General features: G+C 38.4%; 1 protein-coding gene across 9 annotated transcripts in view; it reads right to left on the bottom strand.

Annotated features, from left to right (window-relative positions):
- Positions 1-1,657: 1,657 nt before the first annotated feature.
- The window catches only part of RAPGEF6 (Rap guanine nucleotide exchange factor 6), a 200,548-nt gene continuing 177,183 nt past the window's right edge, over positions 1,658-25,022 (bottom strand). For 7 of the 9 annotated variants that reach the window (XM_053566296.1, XM_053566294.1, XM_053566295.1 and 4 more), the window contains 6 exons: positions 21,602-21,790; positions 18,781-18,915; positions 12,684-12,912; positions 9,792-10,294; positions 6,299-6,613; positions 1,658-5,064 (listed from right to left, as the gene is read on the bottom strand). In XM_053566296.1, the coding sequence (XP_053422271.1) occupies positions 5,039-5,064; positions 6,299-6,613; positions 9,792-10,294; positions 12,684-12,912; positions 18,781-18,915; positions 21,602-21,790 (1,397 nt within the window). In that variant the 3' untranslated portion in view covers positions 1,658-5,038. Of the gene's footprint in view, positions 5,065-6,298; positions 6,614-9,791; positions 10,295-12,683; positions 12,913-15,331; positions 15,814-18,780; positions 18,916-21,601; positions 21,791-25,022 lie in introns of those variants that run through there. The other 2 variants (XM_053566300.1, XM_053566303.1) reach the window with 2 other exon arrangements.

The raw sequence follows: 25,022 nt of genomic DNA on the forward strand, positions 1-25,022 counted from the left end.
TTTGTTGCATTTGTTTGTAGAGCTACTGTGACAAATTCAAACAAATTATCTCGCAGTTCTGGAGAACAGAAATCCAAACTCAAGGTGCTGCAGGGCACCATTTCCCCTGGAGGCTCCAGGAGAGAATCTTTTTTTTATCCAGTCCCTGGTAGCTGTCAGTTATGTAGCCACACAAAACTCATGGCTACATGTCTCTCTGCTGTCTTCACATTGCCTTCTGCTCTGCGTGTATCTTATCCTTCTTTGCCTTTCTTATAAAGACCCTTGATGAAATTTAGATCTTACTTAGTCTAAAGTGAATTCACCTCAAAATGTTTAATTATATCTGCAAAGATCCTTTTCCCAAATAAAGTAATATTTGTAAGTTCCAGGGATTAGGATTTGAAATTTTCATTTGTTATTCAACCTACTACATTTGTGTTTAATGTATTTCCTAAATTGAAAAATGAACGAGTGTAGGGGGCTTCCTATTTGGATTCCTCCTCTCTGCTGCTGGAGGTTCTGTCCCCCTTCTTATCATGTTTATCAACCTTTCTTCCTATCAATAAACTCTATCCTATTGCTTAAAAAAATGAGCTACTGAGACTGGAGAGCTGGTCAGGGGAAGGAATGGCCTGGGAAAACCGTGAGAGAAGGTAGAAGACTAAGTTATCATGGGAGCAATATTCACCAAGTACAGACAGAACACTGGGAGATGTTACAAAAGGGAGCTCAAGCAGAATTTCCTTCTTCTTTGCCAGCTCCTGGGATCTGATCCCATAAGAGCAGAGGCTATGCAGTAGAACCTCACAGCTGACCACCTTGCTACAAGGAGACGACAGGAGACCACCTCCTCAAGTTGGCCTAATTCCATACAGCAGACACGCACCACATGTACTCATCAGTGCAGTAAGCCTACTGTTGCCCACCTCTGTATGTTGATCAGTTTGCTTCAGTACCCTGGGGGGGTCAACTTACAGAAGCTCTACTTATTTACACAAAGGGCCCAAAGGAGTGGGCAAGGTGAATGCTGTGGCAGACCCAGCTAGCTGTCCATTCAATAACTACTCTTTCCTTCTTCACTGAAAAAAAATCCTAATTTTGCTAGAAAAATCAATTGTTTACATCAAATAGAGCATTTCCAGGATTCTCTTGTAGCTACTGTCATAGAACACAGTTCTGACTAATGGGATGTAAACAGAAATGTGCAAGCGGAGCCTTTGGAAAAGCTATTGGTTACTAATAAAAAGGGACACACATTTGCGTCTTTTCCCCTAAGCCTGCTCTTCTCCTTCCTTCCTTCCTGAAATATTGAGGTGATGCTCTGAGATGTAAATGTCCTTGACAGCATTGTGGAGTTATTATCAGCCCTGGACAGCTGGCTTGCGGACTTTTTTGTTGTAAGAAAACCCCCCAAGTCCAGTGGGGTTTAAGTCTGTTATTTGGTTTGCAATCAAATACAATCCTTTTAACCTAAACAATGGCTAGGTGTTCCACACATTCTGTAGGGTCGATCATTGTATCATTCTAGTTTCTCTGAATACTTAAAAAAAAATGAGGCTTTCACACCAACATATATTCCAAACTGGCATTCTTAAATCGCTGGGTATTATTATTCTATCTTTTGAAGCATTATTCTATCTTCATTCAAACATCAATGAAGTGCAGAGAAGGTTAATGTACACTCTTTATTGAGTCCACCAATGTATTAGGAGATATGGTAATAATAAATGGTACTTTTATATCCTTTTAACCAAAAATATAACAAATATTTACATTTAGTAAAAATACAAAAAGCATACAGAGGCACTGTCTTTCTAAAAGACGTAAGTTTAAGAGGTATCAAAAAATAGGAGACAAACATTGCTTGTTACAGAATACCTTACAATCAATGAATTGTGCAGTATAATTGCTATTTGATTATTATAACTGTGCAGTTTTGCTTTTGTCTTTTGCTGATAAGCTTACATGTTTCAGTTTTAAAAGATCAACTGCATTTTGTATATCAAAAATGAAAAGAGACCTAAAAAATGCACAAACAAAGATGAAGATGAACTGGGTTCAAGTTTAAATTTGAAAATGTACTATGAAACTTTTCTGAAGATTTATTCCCTTTTTCTAGCCTTTTAGGTTTTGCTAAAATAATACATAAACCTTAACTTCACATTTTTTAGAAACTTAGAGTAACAAACATTGTTTTAAGTATACTAGGAAATTATTTTCTCCTCCCTTTTATGTAGAAGGGAAGAATACTTTTTTTTTTTTGGCCGGGGCTGGGTTTGAACCCGCCACCTCCGGCATATGGGACCGGCGCCCTACCCTCTGAGCCACAGGTGCCGCCCGAAGGGAAGAATACTTTATAAAAATTAGGCTTGTTCTTAGAAATCTCCAAGATTATAGTCACATTTTAAACCTGGGAGAGAGTCTTGAGGTGATAGAAATGACAATGATGTGACTTATCACCCTCATGAGATTCATTAGTGACTTCTCAAAGATCATACTGAAAGTCATCATTTTGAATAAATGAGATCTACTAATTATAGTAAACTTTTTTTTTTTTTGATACAGAGTCTCAAGCTAATTTTATGGAAGCATGTATTGAATTCACTAATTTTCCAAATCTTTTATTATGAAGAGATTTTGCTTATACTTACTATTTGGCAAAAGTCTGCACTGAGGATTTACTACTTCAATAATCTTAGCAGATTTAAGAGTTGTGGTGGGGATAGAGGACACTCGCCATTTCATTAAAATTATAAATTTATAAAAACAAAACCAAACAAATGGGGATTTGGAATTGGAGCAAACACAGGTTAAGGTTAAGGCTTCTCTTGTTCTAGTCACCTTACAAACTAAGAGAAAGCAGGCATGTACCCTAAATTAAAATATAAAAATCAAAAACTCATGATTTTCAGGGGATACATACATATCAAACCACAAAGCATGTGGCTTTAGTTCCTGATCAATGTGATCGGCTGATCTAAACACTCACAGTTAAAGCAAGATGAAACAAAGGCGCACAAGGTGCAAATCCAAAACCACAGGTTTCAGCTCTCTGCAAGGTTTAGTCACAGTTTTTGCGCTATTAAGAACAAAGACAGGTAAGGCTCCCATTGGGTTTGAAAGACAGCACTGTGGAGTTACTATCAGCCCTGGACAGCTGGCTTGCAGACTTTTTTGTTATAAGACAAAAAACAGCACATTTTTCTGGAGCAATGAATATGAAATGGTGAGAACAGATACCCAACCCAAACTTGATAAAAAGGTGGTTATAGCAAACATCTTTGTTTTATTGTGGACATAAAAACAAACTTACTTAAAACAGTGAAGGAAAGACTCTGTACTACCGTTTATAAGCCAAACCACTTTAGCAAGTAACTTTCAAACTAGGATTTTTGGTTCTGGTTACTTTCCATTTCAAAGGACCAAGAAAGCTACGGAAGCCACCTAGCTTCATCTCACACACCTGGGGTTGATTTCTAAGGCTTAAGTTTTAGACAAATCTTTTTTCCCCAGGGCAATTTTTTAGACATACTATTTTTCCTAAAATGAAGAGACAATCATTTTGATGGGAAAAATGAACTACTACCATTTACTACTTGAAACTGATTTATGATTTCAAAATGAGTGGGACAGACAGGCAGGGAAAGGGAAGAATGAAGAAGGGAACAAATGCCTGCAAAAGAAGTCACAAACCCACTCAGTGTATATGGACATGTAAGGACCACCTCTCAGAAGTCCCCCTGTCTGGCTCTGAGTTGATCTGGGTAGTGCACATTAACAGCTTTGGCTTTTTCTTTATTTGGTAATCACAGAAGTTTATTAAAATCTCATTTGCCTTTACACTAAAAAACAAATGAAAATATTTAAACTTAATATATAGAAAAATCTACCTCATCTAGTAAAACCTCACTGAAATTTTAGTTACTTAAATTAAGAGGGCCATGCCCAAGAGGACGGGAAGGTATGTCCTCTTAAGGACTAAACTGAGAACCAAGAGATAATCATTTCAATTAATTCTAGTTCCTCTTTCTCCCACAAAATTTTGCTGCAGGTAGCTGAGGGTTTATCAAGATTGAATACCACCTGGTGCTCTGAGATGTGGGGTTGGTATGACACAGAATAAAATTCATCTTCATGATTACAACACCTATGATTACACTTCTTTATACAAAGAACTCCACACTTGAGTTGTGAGAAATTTTAGTTTTGGGTTTCTATAGTGTAGAAGTCTCTAGAACCCATTCTCCATTGAATTTATACCTTTAGTTACAATGCAACATAACTATCACTTCAGAATTTGTACACATCATTTAACATCAAAATTTCATTCTTTGGAAATCAGGGTTCCAACTCCTCCATTTCTACCCCCACCTCTTTCCCAAAGGACAAGAAATCCTGTGGCAGCTTACTGCCCTCCCTACACCTACACCACCACCAGCAAGTCTCTAAAACCTCAACTACAAAGGGCTGAGGTTTCCACTCAGACTGAGACCTTACATTGCACTGGTGCTACAGATCAAGTTTTATCTCTGTATAGACTGAGCATGGCGTCTCTGCAAAGATGACTTCTGTTTGTTCAGACCAGTTTTGTGATCTCAAATATAAATATCAGCTAACAAGAGCTCTCAAATACAAACAAAACCACAACACTTCAAATAATAAGTTACTTTTCAAACACATATGGGTATCCTTGGCACTGGAAGACATTTTGAATTTGTCCTTTAGCCCAAGCTATGGTTTGAAAATAATAATACATTATCTTTAAAATAAATTGTTAAAAGAAAACTTTTTCTGTAACTGTGGTCCCTGGGCAGGTCTGGTGTGCACTGTGGAGACTGAGATAGGGAACGGCATCCACAGCTGAGGAACTGCTTGTCCGTGGGAATTAAACAGAAGGAGGCATGACTCAGGTCTGTCTCACTGCTGAGAGCACAGGAACAAAACCTCTGGTCAGCAGCAGCAGGGAGCTGTTCTTGGCAATGGCCTGCAGAATCATGAGGTGGTTCTGCCCACATCTCCATGACTTTCCACAGTCTTCAAATGGGTCATCCACAAGCTACACAGCTGAAACTTGTTCATTTTCTAAAAATAATAAAAAAAAAAATTAACTGGCAAATCAGCATATTAGTGAAGATCAACTAATAACTTCTTATCTGTCTAGAAAATCAGCCAATTTCAACAAAGAAATCCTCTCAAACTTTCCATCAAGGTCTAGATCTTATTGTAATGACATTTATGATTTCTGATCACAATGAAGGATGAAAATACATTGGAATTTCATAAATAGTTTTTAATCACTTTCTTATTCTATTGCAAAGGATAAAAATTCATTTACTTTTTTTTCTTTAATTTCAGGTTAATGTGAGAGTACAAACAACTGGGTTATACAATGTTTGCATTTGTTAGATAGAGTCTCTTGTAGTTGTGTCCCACACTCAAGAGGTGTACCTATTAAGTGGGAGCACACCAATCTCCCTTCTCCCCCTCTTTCCTCTCCCCCCCACCTTCGATTGAATTTTTCTCTTATGTGGGCATGTATTAGATTGTCTACTGGCTTCATATTATTAAGTTCATTACTTTTATTTTATTTTTTTGACACAGTCTCAAGCTGTCGCCCTGGGTAGAGTGCCATGGCATCACATCTCACAGCAACCTCCAACTCCTGGGCTCAAGTGATTTTCTTCCCTCTGCCTCCCAAGTACCTGAGAATACAGGTGCCCGCCACAACGCCCGGCTATTTTTTGGTTGCAGCCGTCTTCGTTGTTTGGCGGGCCGGCCTGGATTCGAACCTGCCAGCTCAGGTGTATGTGGCTGGTGCCTTAGCCACTTGAGCCACAGGTGCTGAGCCATAAGTTCATTACTTTTAATAAAGCAAACCATTTTTCAAACTATTGGCACAGGTACAAAGTCAAGAATTTTGCTAATAAGAGGAACTATATCAACAGTATCATTTCAGATAATTGGCATTTGAAAAACAGTTTCAAGTTTCCATGCATTAATGTAAAATGTAATTCCAATGATGTTGAATGCTTCCTCTCAAAATTATACATTTAGACTAAGCCCTTGTTTTATAAAAATTAAGAATACTCTATTTGAGCCAGAAGGGTACTGGGCACAAAGAAACAAGCAGCTTGCTCTTTTCATCAACCCCGCCCCCCACAAAACACACCATCATATTTAGGATTCTTATTTGTTTTTTAACAGAGACTTTTAAGGCATTTAAAGAAACCATTATTAGCATAAAATACCAGAGTAAAGACCATTTAATGTGTTCATCAATTCATTTAAGAGCCAGGAAGGTTGTTTGTTGACATACCATCTGCTTCGCTATCTGCATCAGTCACATCTGCTAGTTTAGAAGGGGATGGATGCAAATTACGCCTCTGAGGCTGAGTTACAATCTTCGATGGAACACAGGCCTCAGGGCTGCTACTGAGAGAAGCTGGTGGCAGTCTAGAGAGGCTGTCATGCATCATCCTTGACCTCTGCACCGCCACACTATAATCTGGAGGTTTTAGGTGCGGGTGGGAGCCTTCCTTTAGGTCCGCTAAAGAAATCCCCATGTATCCTGGAGGAGTGGGAGGTGGCTCCCTATACCTATCGTCCTTCTTGGGTGAGGTGACACAGTACACTGGCATAAAAAATAAACAATGGAAATGTTAATGAAAAATATAAGAAATGAAAAAAACACTGAAACTTATTAGAATGAAAAAACAGAACTTAAAAACAGATAAAATGAATATATTTGAATGACAGATTAAACATTTTAAAGAACATGTTTAATGTTTTAAAACATATTAAAAACATCAAAAACAGGTTTAAACAGTATTTAAACTGGTTTTTACAATACATAAAATGTGTTCAGCTCTATAAACTTTGAACGTAATTTAGAGAGTTGGAGGAGGTGGCACTGTAACAGCTTCCTTCAGCGGCTGAGCTCCCACGTCAAAGAAGAGGACCGACAGCTCCCGAAGTAAGGCTCACCTTGAAGATGGCCGAGTTAGGAACATTAAGAGTTCACCCTAAACATCCATTCTCTATTAACTGTCAGGGTGTTCATAGAAATGATGACAGGGCTGTTTTACCCTGTTCCTGAGACATGAAGCACTGGTTTTTGGTATTCATGGGCAAACTAAGTTCTCAGTTCTGACACGTAAACAACTTAACTTTCCTGGTATAGAAGAACTAATTGCTCCAAGACTTATCTTTTACGTCTGCACTGTGATTAAGTAGAGAAGAAAGAAAAAAAACCCCCATAATTTTAGGAAATTCACCTCAAATTAAATTTCTCTGATTTTCAGTAGACATTGAAAATAATGACAAATTTATTTATTTATTGAGACAGAGTCTCACTTTGTCACCCTTGGTAGAGTATTGTGGCGCCATGGCTTACAGCAACCTCAAACTCCTGGGTTTAAGCAGTCCTATTGCCTCAGTTTTTCTATTTTTAGTAGAGACATGGGATTTCACTCTGGCTTAGATTGGTCTCGGATTGATTGAGCTCAAGCAATCTACCCGCCTTGGCCTCCCAGAGTGCTAAGATTATAGGCAGGAGCCAACGTGCCTAGCCAGTAATAGTGACTTTAAATCCATTCCCCTGTATTTGTAAGCCTAAGCAGCAGCTACCAAAGGCATCAGAAGTAGGTTAAAGAGGAAACTCTGTGAAATCAAGACCAATCCACAGGACACACAGGGCAAATGGCTTTGAATAATCTTGATCATGCAAGTGACCTTTAAAACACAAAAACTGCCATGTACAAGCAGAATGTATTTTAAAAGATGATTAAATAACACTCATTCTCCTATTAAAGAATTAGGTTTGGCCATATTGAAATTTCTATAATTGTACTATGAAGGTCAGAAAGGATTTCCATTCCCATTTGAGGACAGGCTGGGCAAGGTTCCTGGTGGAGGAGCTGTCAGGACCAACAAGACAAAAATGAAGAAAGAATCCATATTTCCAAACAGAGAAGAGAGCTTTATATCCACGTACACTCCCGCTTATATGTCCCTAAAGTTGTTACCTAAAAGGCTTTTTTTTTGGTGGGGTGGGGGGTGGGGTGGCGAACAGAGTCCCATCCTGTTGCCCTCATCATAGCTCACAGCAACCTCAAACTTCTGGGCTCAAGTGATCCTTCTGCCTCAGCCTCCAGAATAGCTGGGACTACAAGCGCTCACCACACCCAGCTCATTTTTCTAGTTAAGTAGAGCTGGGATCTTGCTCTTCCTCAGGCTACTTTTGAAGTCCTGAGTTCAAACAATCCTCCCACCTTGGCCTCCCTGAGTACTATTACAGGTGTGAGCCATTGCACCTGGACACCTAAAAGACTTTAACAAGAAAAAATCCTTGAAAAAAATGAATGAGCTAAAAACCCAATGCAGGCCAGGCAAGATGGCTCCTGCGTTTATCCTAGCACTCTGGGAGGCCGAGGTGGGCAGATGGCTTGAGCTCAGGAATTTAAGACCAGCCTGACTGAGCAAGAGCAAGACATTATCTCTAAAAATAGGCGGGTGTTGTGGCAGACATCTGTAGTCCCAACTACTTGGGAGGCTGAGGTAAGAGAATCACTTGAGCTCAAGAGTCTTAGGTTGCTGTGATGCTATGGCACTCTATAGAGCAGTGGTTCTCAACCTGTGGATTGCGACCCCTTTGTAATAATGAAAATACATCGCGGCATTAGGAAGGTTGAGAACCACTGCTATAGAGGTGACAAAGTGAGGACTCTGAGGTGGCTCACACCTGTCATCCTAGCACTCTGGGAGACTGAGGCAAGTTGATTATCCCAGTTTATGAGTTCGAGACCATCCTGAGGCAGAGTGAGACCTCATCTCTAAAAATAGATGGGTGTTGTGGTGGCACCTGTGGTTCCAGCTACTTGGGAGGCTGAGACAAGAGAATTGCTTGAGCCCAAGAGTTTGAGGTTGCTGTGAGCTAAGATGCCACAGTACTCTACCAGGGTGACAAAATGAGATTCTGTCTCAAAAACAAACAAAACCAATGCACTTTGACAACTATAAAATCAATACATTTCTCTTTCACAGTTTTAGTAATCAGACATGACACCATGAATATTCTTTAGAATTAAGAGTTGATTAATACAGGGTGTCCATAACGGTTGTGTGCAATTTAACATTGTACACTATTTTAAATTGCACACAAACTTTATGGCCATCCTGTATTTATTCAAAGTATAGTCATTCTACATAAACAGGTAAGCAGGGACTAGTCCATCTAAGTATTTATACAATTTAGGCTGAAATGAGAAAAAGGAAGTATTTGATAGCTAAATACTGAAAGAAAATACTAAAAAAGCTTAGAATGGAATCCACAAGTAGGTACTGGGATTCTCAGGTTGTGCACTGGAAGGTAGATGCTAAAAAATGTGTTAAGACATCTTTATCATTTTTCCCCTTACTTTTATTACCTAACATGTATAGCACATTCATCATTTCTACCATGTATGCACTACAATTATCAGAACAATTTATAAAGTGATAGAGATAATAATCCCTTTATTACTACCGGATAGTAAGACAATGATATTCCTCAATGAAACCAAAAAAGATATTAAAAGCAAAATAAGACACACTGTCCCTTTAATTATCTTCGCATCAGACTTTTCATTTTAATGGTTTGAGGTTCTGTTCTTGAGAAACCATCAATTTTAAGGAAATAATTTGTTTGTGGAGGGAGCAAAGAAAGGTTGGAGTGAACAAATTTTTGCAATAATAAAATCCAAGACATACAAGGACATTTTTTTACCACTTAACCTCTAATATCATAGATATAACAGAAACATACAACTTACCAATCAAGCCCTTTTCCGTACTAGAAGTAACAGTTTTATACACTGGATCAGTGGTATCCTTGGGGTCCAAGCCTTCAGATGACTCGATTTGGGAGCTCTCCAACACTTTCCGTTTAACTGTTCCATAGTTTGGTTCGTAGGTGTCAGACAGAGAACTGGAGGAGGCCCAACTCTGTCTTAACTGATTAGTCTCTAGGCTGCTTTTACACTGACCACAAGTTCTAGAGCAGCCTTTCGGAAAGGAATAGGGCTCACAGTCAGTGGGTTCAACTTCAGCAATAGGGTCATCTAAATGGGTATGTCTGTAAGAGTTCAAAAAATCCCAGCCTTTTGGGTTTGGAAGGCTTTGAAAGTTGTCATGAGAGCTGCTTGAACAGGAAGTCCAACTCCCACGACCACTGTCAGCTGCTTCTATAACGATATGCTCGTGAGAAATCTCTTCATTGCTCGTAGAAGATGAGACAACTAACCCTTTAATTAGAGATGGCTTTGAGAGTGCCCACCTAGAATTGGAGATGATATACAATTAAAAGTAGTTTTCAGGATTAATGGAAAACTTTCTTCTCTGCTTCAAGTTATTATTGGCTATAAGAAACTATAGAACATGTACCATAAGTGTTCATGCCTGAATAACCCTGTGAAGAAAAAAGATACTACCATTAATTATCACCAAACTCCTGATTAGCACTGATATGAATACTCAGATGGACGCATACAAAAAACTCAAATAACTCAAATAGTTAGCAAGGTTCCTCAAAAATTTTCTTATTAAAAAGGATGCATACATATACACACACTATTTATTTATTTATTTATTTAAGACAAGAGTCCATTCTATGGTCCTGGGTAGAGTGCAGTGGCATCATAGCTCACAGCAACCTCAAACAATTGGGCTCAAGTGATCCTCTTGCCTCAGCCTCCTGAGTAGCTGGCACTACAGGTGCCTGCCACAGCGCCCAGTTAGTTTTTTCTATTTTTAGTAGAGACGAGGTCTCACACTGGCTCAGGCTGGTCTGGAACTCCTGAGCTCAGGTGATCCACCTGTGCTGGCCTCCCAGAGTGCTAAGATTTCAGGCGCAAGCAACCATGCCCGGCCTATTTATTTATTTTTTGACAGGCAGTCCGCTATGCTGCCTAGGCTGGAGTAGCTATTCACAGGTGTGATCACTGCACACTGAAGTCTACAACTCTTTAGGCATCCTCTTCCTTCAGCCTCCCCAGTAGCTGACACTACAGCCACTGCACGTGGTAGGAATTTGTCTTGAATTGGTTTTAAATGAGTAAAAGTTAAGTATACATTTTCATTCTTGGTCAACATTAATACTAGATCATTTGTTCTCCAAGAATACAAAGTTAAGAATTCCAATTTGAGGATCCATGTTATTATTTTTTAATGTGCCTCTGCAATTAGCCTAGTACAGTGCCAAGTTAAACACCAACTCTCCCAACTACCTACTAAATGAATCCTGGGATTTATAACGGTGGTCTCCAAAGAAACAGTCATGGCCAAATGAAGCCAAGAGCCTGTTTTTGTATGGTCTGGTGTAAAGAATCATTTTTAAAAAGGGTTTAAATAAAACAAAAAAGATCCAAAGAATTTGTGACAGAGATGATACGTAGCTTGCAAATGCTAAAATCTTTACCATCTGGTCCTTCACCAAAGAAGTCTGTAAATCCTTGATTTAATATAAGGTAGAGGTTGGCCAAGTATGACCCAAAGCCAAATCTAGTCAGTCCTCTACTTGTTTTTATAAAGTTTTATTGGGACACAGCCACATCTATTTGTTCATGTATTGTCTGTGGCTATTCTGGTCTAACAATGGCTGAGTAGTTGTGACAGACACATCATGGCTTGTGAAGTCTAAAGTATTTACTGTGTTTTTTGTTTGTTCGAGACAAGGTCTTACTTTGTCACCCTCGGTAGCACAGCAACCTTAAACTCTGAGGGGCTCAAGCGATTCTCTTGCCTCAGCCTCTCAAGTAGCTGGGACTACAGTTGACCGTCCCAATACCTGGCTATTTTTTGAGATGGGATCTCACTCTTGCTCAGACTGGTCTTGAACCTGTGAGCTCAGAGCAATCGACCTGCCTCGGCCTCCCAGAGTGCTAAGATTACAGGTGTGAGCCACAGTGCCTGACCACTTACTGTGTAACTTTTGCAGAAAAAGTCTGCTGACCTTTGGTCTACAGCAGTGGTTCTCAACCTTCCTAGTGCTGTGGCCCTTTAATACAGTTCCTGTGTTGCCACCTACACAAGTTGAGAATTGCTGGTCTAGAGAATCATAGTTTACAAACATTTACAATATAATACTTTATATTTTAAACTTTTCATATTAAAATAGACTAGATGGAACAATATATAGCAGTGTAGAATCAACTTTCTCAATGATTTCCGTTTTGCTTGATTCTAAATAGAAATATAAAAAAAATTAAAGAATTAATGTTTGTTAGCTATTATTACTCCACAAATTACACTCCAAAAATAAGTGCCGAGCCTGCTCTCTCAATGTGTCAATGATATGCACAGCACTGGTAGTACTTTCCATTACATAATCTCTTTGAGCAACTGCTAGCTAACCACCAGAATTTCAAGAACCACATCCCCTTATCAATAGCAGGTGAACTTTGAATTATTAATTAGAAAGATACATGATGGAAAGTTACTTGAATTCAGTAACATTTTGAAAATAAGTCCACACGTACACTTATCTTTCAAAATAGTACTCATTTAAATAAATATTCAGTATGGTGAGTATGTGCTTGCCCCTCATATTCTTTTACGGGTTCCCTTGCAACTACCCCACAGGGGGTCCAAGTTCAAGGTGGGTAGCACTAAAGGCAGTGGTCAGTTGGCTTGGATTTTGTGATATGTACACGGATAAGGATGTTTACCCAGGACCAAGGTGACCATGGTCTCCCATCCCTGAAGAGTGCTCCGTCTTTTCCAATGCCCCATTGGATTCAGAAACTGCCAGAGCCTGGGAGGAACACCGTTCATCCTGTAGAGCTGCAGACATGGAGTCAACAGAGCAATTGCTCACGATGCTGGACCGGGAAGAAATCTCACTATGACTGGACTCAGATAAGTTGTCAGATTTAGCTGATGGTATAAGTGTGTAACCTGAACGGGAAAAGAACAATGATCAAACTACGAAATACGGGAACAGGTGGTAGGGCAGTCAGGGAAAGAATGAAAAAAATCCATACAAATAACAAAAGGCAAAGTAGTGGTAATCTTTGTTCTCATTTATGTAGATAAAAGAGTGCCAATTTTCTCCACACATTGCTCCACATACCCCTTCACCTACCTAACAATATCATACCAATCCAACTCCAAATTAAAAAACAAAAAGATAGTCAAAATCTAGTATTACTGAGAAAATTAGTCTAAAGGTATATCTGCCCCCAGGCTCTCACACAGCTAACAAGCATTTAATAAAAGGCTGCCCTAAACACATTATAGACATTAAAAAGTAAATGTCTAAGCATTTCTCCATTTCTTTTTAACACTACTTCCATTCCTTTGATTAACATAAATATTTTTGTGACATGACCTTAATCCAAAATAACATCTTGAGGTAGGGGTGAAGATGGGATTTAGGATGCGAGGTAAAGAACTACATATTTGCTTTTTTGAACAACATATACTTACCCCAGATATTCTGTTTATGCCACCTAAGAAGTCTTGCCCCAGGCTCAGAGTGATTGTTTTAGTTTAGTTTTTTTTTTTTTTTTTTTTGAGATAGGGTCTCAGTTCTGTTGCCCAGGCTGGGGTGCAGTGGCCTGGTCACAGCTCACTGCAGCCTTGATCTCTTTATCTCAAGTGATCCTCCTGCCTCAGCTTCTCAAAGTGCAGGATTATAGGCATGAGCCATTGTGTCTGGTCTGTTTTAGTGTTCTTAAATAAATTGTTTTACATTTGAACATAATCTTATACCCACTTTCTTTTTTCTTCATTAACTTTGCAGAATATTAAACAGTTGAATTGACAAACGTGTGGAATGTTATGAGAAAATGGTATCTATGTGTGTTAAAAGTTGCTCTGTGACTTACTGCACAGAAGAGAGCTAGAGAGATTTTCTTTTATATTCTTTGGCATAAAGGGGCAGGGATGTAGGTGAAGGATTCAAAAACAAAATTGCAGCACAATGGTTAATATACACAATAGTCTATTTAGATGACTGGAAGAAACAAAAATTTTGTTTAGAAAGAAAATGCTCTAGTAATCTCAACAAGGGATAGGTCTCAAGGAAGAAAACAGAATCTTCTTGTTCACAGAATAAGGCTCAATAGGTATATGACCTGTGGATCAATCTCTAGAAATTGCGTTAAGAACTATAGGTTTGGGGTATGTTCTTGGAATTCTCAGAGCCTCAGCCTCAGCTTCTTCATGTATAAAGAAGACAACAATCTGAGCTGCTCTATTTTAAGAATCTTGGGAGTTTATTCCTATTACTCAAGTCATTAAATGAAGTCATTGGTGCATAATAGCCTTATTAGTTTTATTAACTATTTTGAAAAGAAAAAGACCTAGAAAATGTGTGATTTACACTTGGCTTATGGGGCCAGAAACAGGGTAAGCCAAGATAAGCCACTCTCCTGACTTCCATCACATATCTCTGAACTTGAAATCACTGCCATCTGTCAGTGCTTATGAGCTGATTAGTCAATTTTCAAGAGGGACCAAGAAGAGGGATACAGTAAATACATTAAAAATAAATTAAAAAAAAAAAAAGAAATCTTCCTCAAAAGAAAAAAAATCTTTGCTCTTTTACTGTATGGAATAAGATTTGCTTCTGTTTAAAAAAAAGCAATTTAACCCTATGTCTCTGAGATCAGTATTTCTCAAATATAATTTAAGAATCACCTGAAAAATTAATTCTGGCAATTCAAATTTATGATATCTGGAGTGGGACCTAGTAACTGAATTTTTTTACCAAGTTTCCCAGATGATATTGGGAATATGAATATGCTATGGGAATATAAACATGCTGTGTTAGATCGGCTTTTTCATCTAAGGTCGAGAGTATGTAAAAAGTGAATGATATAAAAAGTGTATGTGAATAAAGTTCAGTTTCTTGTCTCCTAAACACGCCTATCTCCCGGAGCTTATAAAATAGATGAAGTACTCAGGCAGCAATAACATTCTCTGGGGTGAAGGTTCTGGTCTTTTACGAAAAGTGAACACTGGTATTGGGTCTTTTACGGTTAAAGTGGACACTGGTTCCTGAGAAACATCTTCTACTTACTTCACTCATAGACCCAGCTGCTGTCAGTAGGAAATAAAGAAAACTACAGAAAGCAAGAGTATAAAGTTTACTAACTCAATACATTAGTAAAATAACATATGTACAAATAAGGTACTTTAGATCAACATGACTTTGTTGCTAAAGTATCTGTAGTATTATACTAAGCATAAAATTGCTCAGAAATAGTATTTTACTAAGTTGTCTGCCTTAGCTTTGACAAATGGCTTAATTTAAGTCCATTTACATTAATGACTTAGAACAAACAACACTAAAATTAAATAAGGAACTTCATCAGAGTGTCTTTCTCCTTTTAGACTTGAAGCGCGTATAGAAGCAGTTTAAAGCGTTACTGTTGCCTCGGCTATTTGAATTGAAGATGGCACTCCCTTTCTCATCTTTGATGTTGCTTCTAACATCCTTCACTTTCTCACAGCTTTCTGCAGCTTGATTGTGATCTGCGTCCTCTTTTTTGCTGTTGACTAGTCTCTCCCTTGAAAGAGTTCTTTCCCTAAATCTTCTAAACGGGGATGTCATTCTTTTTCTGGTTGTGTTCTCACAACCTGGCCTGTCTCTAGTCTCCTCAGTAGCCTTCTCGGTCCTGTCTGTTCTTTTGGCTGTGCTCCTGGTAATCTGAAGGATTTTCTTTTGCAAGTAAACCCCACCTATTCCGGGGCAGCTCTGGCCACTGATCTTGGTGCTGGACTCACGGGGAGGGGATGAGGAACACCCTGAGAGATGCAGCTGGATGCTGTGATCAGATATGATACTGCCAACTGGAGGGAGAGATGCAAAAACCCTGACATGGTCAATTCATTCTTTCCAATTAATCACAGTCTGGTTTACATAACATTTCACTATTAAAAAATTCTAACATCTTGATAATATGTGAAAAATTGAAATCTAGTAACATTTTTAATGCATGGAAAATCCACTATATAGTATAAACACATCCTGCATTGTAAGACACAATGCAGGAAAAAGATTACCTCGATCAAATGAAGTTGGTGACAAAATACTATTCAAAGAAAGCCAAGCTGCTAACATTATAAGGGAAAATGTGACAAGACTATCGGGGGGAAAAAAACCTTAGCAAAATCAAGCAGGATACACATGGGATGCTTTATGTGTTTATAAAGCCCAATTTCTTTTTTTTTTTTGTAGAGACAGAGTCTCACTTTATGGCCCTCGGTAGAGTGCCGTGGCCTCACACAGCTCACAGCAACCTCCAACTCCTGGGCCCAAGCGATTCTCCTGCCTCAGCCTCCCGAGTAGCTGGGACTAGAGGTGCCCGCCACAACGCCCGGCTATTTTTTGGTTGCAGTTTGGCTGGGGCCGGGCTTGAACCCGTCACCCTCGGTATATGGGGCCGGCGCCCCACCAACTGAGCCACAGGCGCCGCCCAGAGGCTGCTTTTCTTAAACATGGGAAGATAAGGCTTAATGTCTCTCAACTTCCTGCTTTTTAAAAGTTCTCACTTATTTAAATTCTCCTTGTGAAAAATATGGAGACAGGTTTATTTTCTTAATCATTAGAAAACAAAGAACTAATTCCAAAGCTAAACAGAAACTAGGAACAGATCTTAATAAGGTACTCTTTGTGTAATGGTATTTTTGTTCAATCAGATACTGGCAAAAAACTGTCTACGAGAATAGAAATATGCCATTTGGTTGAGTTTTTGATAGAACATATGCAAGAACACTTTGAAACAGTTTTGAAGAGAATAATTTTTTTAGGCTTCTAAGGATTCTAAACATTACTATGAGAGGCTCACCAATCTATAAACATGATGGTCAACTGTTAGCTGAACGCTGAAAGGCACAATGGAGAAAAGATTTCTTTATTTCGGTGGCAAGAGTGGATTTTATGTTGGGAATAAGAGCAATGGAGGAATTCCTGTCCTTTATACTTCTTCACACAAGTTACACACAGGTATAAATCAACAAACCAGACCCAACTGGCAGTCTGGATAGAGAATTGCCTATAATGGGATGAACCCTTGGAGGGTGAGGAGTATAAAGGTGCTCCTTTGAGAACATTAAAAGCATATGGACACTGTTCATATGGACCAGGTCTAAATGGAAGCACTCCTGCCAGCCCCACACCTGATAAAGGGCATTTTTCAAAGGAACATTCAGACATGTAAAAAGGGGCGGTGCCTGTGGCTCAAGGAGTAGGGCGCAGGTCCCACATGCTGGAGGTAGCGGGTTCAAACCCTGCCCCGGCCAAAAAAAAATCACAAAAAAAGATGAAAAAGGTCTGTGTGCCTAACAAATCATACATAAGCTACAAAAGGATCAGAAACCTGTGCTTTGTAAGTGTATCTACAATATATACTATTTGATTTTTATTAAGCTTTTCTTAGTAAAATCTGAATGAAAATTTTACCCAGTCTCAGCTATGTAAAGATGAAAAGGGCAGGTGAATAATGTAGCTATGGTGTACTGGGGTAACCACAGGGGAACAGAAGAGACATTCCAATGTACGAAATACTTACCATCAGGCTTTATGTTATTTCATTCAAAACTTATATAAGGTTCTTTCAAAACATTATTTGCTTATTTATTTTTTTAGAGACATGATCTTGCTCTATTGCCCAGGCTGGACTGCAGTGTGATCATAGCTCACTATAGCCTTGATCTCCTGAGTAGTGAGTATTAACAGGACATGTCACTATGTCCAGCTAATTTTTAAAAACTCTGTGTAGAGATAAAGTCTCATGCTACGTTGCCCAGGCTAGTCTCAAACTCCTCCACTTAAGCAATCCTCCTGCCTCAGCCTCCCAAAGCACTGGGACTACAGGCACAAACCACAATGCCTGGCCCTGGCTGGTATTTTTCCAATCTTATAGACAGGAAATCTGACTCTGTAAATAAGTTACCTGTAGTAAGACAGCTATGGCAGGGGACAGAATCAGAATCCAAAATCTGGTCTGACATCACTGTATGTCACTATCAAGTAAGACAAAAAAAGAGCCCTGTGACTGAGATGAAACTCAGAACATGGGAGCTGAAGAAAGCTATCGAACTTTCTCTCTCTTCTTAGATCTGTAAGCTTGTCTTCCCTCTAATCATATGCCATCCTGTGCTGTGATTATTTAAAGATGTAATTCTTTTACATCTGAGAAAAAGATGCCAAGACTAACTAGCCTCTTCCTTAAGGATACACATAGTGTGGAGGGGCCAAGGTAAAAAATACACACCCTATTTATAATGCTACGTGTGTAACGGACATTAAATGGCATCTACACGTACACTGCCCAGGATAGCTGAAAAAAGCAAGGCTTTAGTCTGGTTAGGAAAACATAAATCCATAGGGTACAGGTTATTTTAAATCCTGATTAATAAAAAGGTAAAAATCTATTACTAAAAAAGGGAAAAGCATCAAGCTAAATGTTTCTTTTCCTAGATCTTGTAGTTAAAAAGAATTTTTTAAGAGAAATTTTTATTTGTAAATACTTCACAAAAATGTCCAAATACAGGAAACCTGAATGATAACAACATCAAGAATGTACACCGAAACAGCTATGACTTCTGGCTTCATCCTTATCTGTGCCTACCCTCTGTCAAAGAAGGTGGGACTGCACCATGAGTACTGGAGTCCCAGCTACGTGATGCATAGTATTTAAAAAGCAACTGAATAATTCTATACGACAGAATATTAAAGTTTAAAAAATGATCATTAGCAGTTATGCTTTTAGAAAGTATAGTCTAACAAGAACTAGCTTGAAATATTTGTCTTACCTTTACGGGGGGAACCTTGAGGAGATGCAGGAGGACTGGAATGGAAGGATGATGCCACAGAAACAGTGTCTTCTGTATGTTTCTTACCACTTACTTCTTCAGCTGTTCCTAAAACTTTCTGAGGTAAACTTGTACCTAAAAATAAAACCAAAGATGCAAATAAATATCACTGCACAATTAGAATGTCTAGTTGCCTAAATCACTACATAACTAAGGCTATGATGCACAATGGCTAGTGCGGTCAACTGAAATGTGTAAATGACAAACAGAGACTAAATGACTGGGTAATGGCATACAGAGATTCTCACCTCTAGGTTATTCATTCAAATTCAGCTGGTCAGCACAGACCAGATTAAAATAGTTAAACAGTTCGTTTTGTGGTATAAGGGAAATCAATTTACCAGTCTGAGTACACCACCCCCACCCCCATGTTTGAAATCTTAATAGAGACATGGATCCAAACTCTTCCCTCCCTTCTAGAGGTGGCCTCTCCAGTCAGGGCGAGGCATGTGGCAGGGGCAGTGTGGGGATGTTGGCACTGTCACTACCTGTGCTGCATCTGTGCTGTGGGTTTACAGAAGAGGTGGCAGGGCTGCCAGTCAGCCCTTTTCAAGAGCACTAAATTCACACTACAGGAGAGAAGTAAACAACAGAAAGAATCATGAATTTATAGAAAAATAGTATGGAGCCCACTGGAAACATTCCTGCAATGTTCTATCATCATCCCTGTGCAACAGTTAGTCCTATTTAGTGCAGGTCCAACTTAGCAATGTTTTCAATATACTGATATTTTTACATACATCTTTTCTAAGAAATGTCAAAGAGCTACTGACACTGTTCTTAACGAGGAAAGCACAACTTGGTGAGGATCTGGCATAGCAATAAGCAGACTTTTGACAATGAAGAAATCACAGATACTCACACCACCCTTCATTAAATGCCATTTATATATATTTGTCATATAAATAATGGTCAATAAGAGGGAAGAAAGCTACCTGGTACAAATAATACTGCCTCTCAAGTGGTAGCATTCAAGTAAGAAACCAGAGCTAAACTTGTCCCCTTTTCACATTAATCAATAAATTTATCAACTTCATTAATTTTTCATCAAATTCTTTCTTCATTTCCATAGCCACCAATCTAGGCCCTGAGCAATTTCCACTTAACTGTTACATCAGCTTTCCATCTGGGCTCTCTTTCCTGTTCCTTCCTATAGTCCTCCGTCTCAAAAGCAATTTGAATCATAACCTTCCCTTGTTCCAATCTATTCAATGGCTTCCCACTCACAACTGTCCTTTGGCAGGGCACGGTAAAATTTCAGCACACCTATGATTTCCCTTTTCTTCCTGGAAGGCTGTTTAGTACAATGGTTAGTACAGGCCTTTAACATCAGTCATTCTGGGATCAACCCCCAACTCCATCACTTACTTCTAACATGTAAGTCCCTAAGACTCTGCTTCATTTGTAGAATACTACCTTTCTTGTAGGATCATAAAGACTAAATTAATATATAATGTTAGTATATATTAATATTAAACATTAAAGCACTTTAAACTGGGCTTGGCACTCAGTAAGTACTCCCTAAGCATTAGCTTTGATTATTCTAGTCTGTCAACACTCTGTATACACTTGCACTAGAGTCAGCGAAATGCTTGTAATTCCTTGTGTATACCAAGTTCTTTCTTCAGCCTGCAGAAACCTCTCTGAAACTTTTGCCTAATTATCTCCTTCCTCATCAACCTAACCTGCTTACGTGTTATTTCCAAAAAGATTTCTTTGGATGCCTCACCTTGCCTCTGCCTAACTGAAAGCTTCTTTTGCTTTATTCTTTAATAGTTCTGTATAGACCCCTGGCATAATAATACATACATTATACTGAAGCTATCTTTTTGTGTAAATGTATCACCAGGTTGAAAATCTAGCAAAGGGAGCACTTTTTTTCTTTTCTTTTTTTATAGAGACAGAGTCTTACTATGTTGCCCTTGATAGAGTGCCATGCCTCAGCCTCCCAAGTAGATGGGACTACAGGTGCCTGCCACCAATGCCTAGCTATCTTTTTGTTGTAGTTCCCATTGTTGTTTGGTGGGCCCAGGTGGGTCTTAAACCTGCCAGTGCTGGTGCATATGGCTGGTGCCCTAACCGTTGAGCACAGGTGCTGAGGCAAAGGGAGCAATTCTTATTCAGCTTTGTATGTCAAATGAAATCAAGTTAAATTCACAAAGTTCAACTGAATATGAACTATGTATAATGCATGGTCTAATAAACAATGATAGGAATCACATCCAATCTGGCTTTCCATCTAGAAGCTAGAATAGTCATACTGAAAGCAAAAAATAAAAGTATCTACATGGCCTAAAGAAAAAAAAAAACAAATATGTAGTCTATACTTTATACACTTTACACCCTATTCTTATTTCCTAACTAGGTTTTCAGAAGGAGTCATACATAAAAAAAAAAAAATGACGTATGTGACCTTTTTTTAGAATAAGCAATTTCATTTTCATACTTTTTATAGGTTGTACCTACATTAGATATTTGATTAAATACACCTTTGAATGCAGTAAGCCCTTGGGACCCAGATATATTGCCCTAAGAAGTTGTCTGTTGATGAACAGATTTTGGCCTTATAGGAATTCCAATGTCAGCATTTAAAACATGCATGTTGTCATTAAATACCTATAGGCAAAATGAAACATTTTTTGATTCATGACGTGATTATATTACACAACCCAAAATAGCTAATTTCCTAATCTATATTTTTCATTCCAAATCCCCTGAAAATTTCAATTAAATTAAGGTACTATTGATTGTAAATACTCACTCATTGCAGGGTCTCTTGTTTGTCCCTTCTTCCTGATGGGGTGCAAATTAACAGCTGGCACCTGAAGCACCTGGCTTACTCTGTGGGGCTGATGCAAGTGGGCTTTAGCTGTTTGGCCAGTGGACCTCACAGGCACTGGAGACATTTCAGATGATTTGGCTGATCTTTTCTCATTTATATTCTTGGTCACTAATAGGAGAGGGTAATGAATAGGTTAACTCTGTACTTGTAAGGCAAGGTTGTTATTATTATATTACTGACAATAATAAATGGTAGCTTTAAAACCACCTATCTTTAGCACAAAAAATAAAATAGATTACTTTTCTAACAGAAATTTTCCTTAACTGCTATAAAGTTATCTTCAAAACTGTCATAAAATAATTTTATTTCCTAAATAACTATTGAATCCATTAATGTAATTAGCTCCATCTCCATCATCACTCTGCTGAAAGTCAAGTTAACACCCTCTCACCTATACTAAAGAAAACTCCTCTCATTAGCATGCCTTCAAGGCATTCTCCCTGACAGCAGAGTGACTCTTCTAGAATGAAGATCTGATCAAATCACTTTCCTTCTCCATATTCCCTACAAAAACCTTTAGAAGACTTGCTCTTGCTCTCAATGAAAAGATCTAAGTCCCTAAAAAAATGGCCTTTAAGGCCCTGCATGATTTAGCATTAGCCCCCTTGAACCACATACCTTTCTCCTCACCAGTCCCATACTGTCTGGGCTTCTATGCCAGAAAGCACCCCCCACCTCCGTTTTTTTTTGCAGTTTTTGGCTGGGGCTGGGTTTGAACCCACCACCTTCGGCATATGAAGCCGGCGCCCTACTCCTTTGAGACACAGGCACCACCCCCCATTTTGTTTTTTACATCTTTCAGATGAACTTCCTCACAGACTTCAGGGAACCCTTCCCTAATACCCAGTTCTGCAGTGACTAGATTGGATTCTGTTTTATGTTCTCTTGGTATCCTGTATATGTCCTTCATAGCACTGGGAATAGTTTTAACAACACAATTACCTGTGTGATTAATTATGTCTGTTCCTCTTATTAGGCTGTGACTAACTTGAGAGTATTTTGTATACCACAACAACCCTATATGCCAGTGACTGAGTGAAAGCAGATGCTTAACAGGTATTTGTTGAATGAGTAAGTACAATTACTTCAACAGATATACTCACAAATACCAGAGATGTGTTTTATAAGTTCACAATTAGAATATTTGATGATGAATGTCGGAATTAAAAACTGATAACTCTGACTTAAGAAATATAAAGCTCCCCCTTTGTATTGTAGCCCAAAGCAAAGAAATTCTTCCTGCAGACATTTAAACCCTTTGGTTATTCAGGGTAGTTTCAACGGAGGTGTACTACTTCAGGATGTATTTGTTTTAATCCCAAGATAAAAGCAAAAATAGGTATTTAACCTGTCTCAGCACAATTATAACAATTAGCTATTATGCTTTTAATATCAGAGCCTAGAGAACATTTTGGGTGATAAGAATATGGGAAACATTTCAGAAAATCAAAACATAGGAACCCCTGGGGACAATATGCAGTGGCTTATCAACTAATTGAAACCAAGATAACATCATCTTTGGTTATAGCCATGAAACACATTTTCCCCTTCTCTCAATACTACCCAATTCTCAACTTCACTGACATCTTATTTTAATAACTGATATAGTGTAAAGGAAAAAACCAAGAGACTACTTTAAAAAGTTCACAGATGAATGCTAAAAACCACATATATAATGATTAATTAGGAAAAACCAAATTCTAGAATGCTCAGAAATTATTGTTTAGGGTTGAGATAACAGTTTAACATTTAAAAATCAGTTATGCAATAGAAATTAAATATAGACTCTCAAACCAACTTAAATTTTCAAATCTAGTTTATAAAAGAAAGGCTTACAGGTTTTCTCATTTCAAATCAATATTAAATATGTAACTTAGGACATGGTGTAGTGTTATGAGAATAGACAGATAAAGGGGCCTGTAATCCTAGCAGTCTGGGAGGCCAACCAAGGTAGAAGGGCTACTTGAGGTTGGAGTTTGAGATCAGCCTGAGCAAGAGTGAGACCTTGTCTCTACAAAAAATAGAAAAATTAGCTGGGCGTGGTGGCACATACCTATAGTGCCAGCTACTCAAAAGGCTGAGCAGAAGAATCACTTGAGCCAGGAGTTTGAGGTTGCTGTGAGCTATGACGATGACACTGCCCTCTAGCTGCCCTCTAGCTTTTTTTTTTTCCAAAAAAAAAGTCAGAGGTGGCTATAGGAAGAGGAAGGCACACGGTTTATAACTACAAGAACAATTAAGTTTATATTGAGTTACTTGTAAAAAAATAGCTTTCACAATAACTCTAAGCAGGGTCACAGGGCTTTAATAAATATGCATGTGGCTTTGAACTTTAAAACATGAATAAAAGTTAAAGGTTCTCTCTCTCCCTCAGTCTTTACCTTCGACAAGTACCATTTTCACAAGGCTGACAGTATTCTTGATGTTTCATGTGTGGTAAGAAATTATCCCAGATACCTTCCAATTCTGCATACTTACTATTTTTAATGGCCATCATTGCTTATATTGATAAGGAAATATTATAATGAACTATTCTCTACCTTTTTAATATCTGAATGCTTTTCTTTTTTGAATATATATATTGCAACATCTTTGTATAAGCACATTTTTTGGGTGAACTGTCTCTTTAGAATACAATGCAAAATTGGACACCTCAGAGGTTATTCTAAGGAGTAAATGGCAAGGTTTGTAAGTGCCTTTAGCAAGGTTGCTGGCATGTAGAAAGCTCTAAAAATGGCCATGTGTGGTGGCTCACGCCTATAATCCTAGCATTTTGGGAGGCCAGGGTGAGAGGACTGCTTGAGTATAGGAGTTCAAGACCAGCCTGTGCAAGAGTAAGACCCTATCTCTACTAAAAATAGAAAAATTAGCTAGGCATGCTGGTGTACTCTGATGGTCCCAGTGCTCGAGAGGCTGAGGCAAGAGGATCACTTGAACCCAGGAGTTTGAGGTTACATTTGAGCTATGACGATGCCTCTGCACTCTAAAAACCAAACCAAAACTCTAAATAGTTATTAGCTATTATTATTTTGTTCTCCAAACTAAATAGGTTTGATGTAGAAAGAATCAGAGACAAAATGTACTCCTGCCAAAAGTTTACATTTGAGAAAACAGAGACTTAAAGATAAATAGAACCTTACTCAAATTGTAATACATGAGACTCCAATTTAGTCTGTACCCTTTTGTAGGTGTTCTGTCATCACACTCCAACACTTCCCCTTTGGCTAGAGGCATTGGAGATATTCTGCTTTGATTACAGGATTTACTGAATGGTTCCTTACTCTAATATGTTAAAATTTATTATCACATCTGAATTTTTGAAAATCAGTACTTGGCTCTA

The sequence above is a fragment of the Nycticebus coucang genome, chromosome 17 (genome assembly GCF_027406575.1).
Source record: "Nycticebus coucang isolate mNycCou1 chromosome 17, mNycCou1.pri, whole genome shotgun sequence".
Classification (NCBI taxonomy): domain Eukaryota; kingdom Metazoa; phylum Chordata; class Mammalia; order Primates; family Lorisidae; genus Nycticebus; species Nycticebus coucang.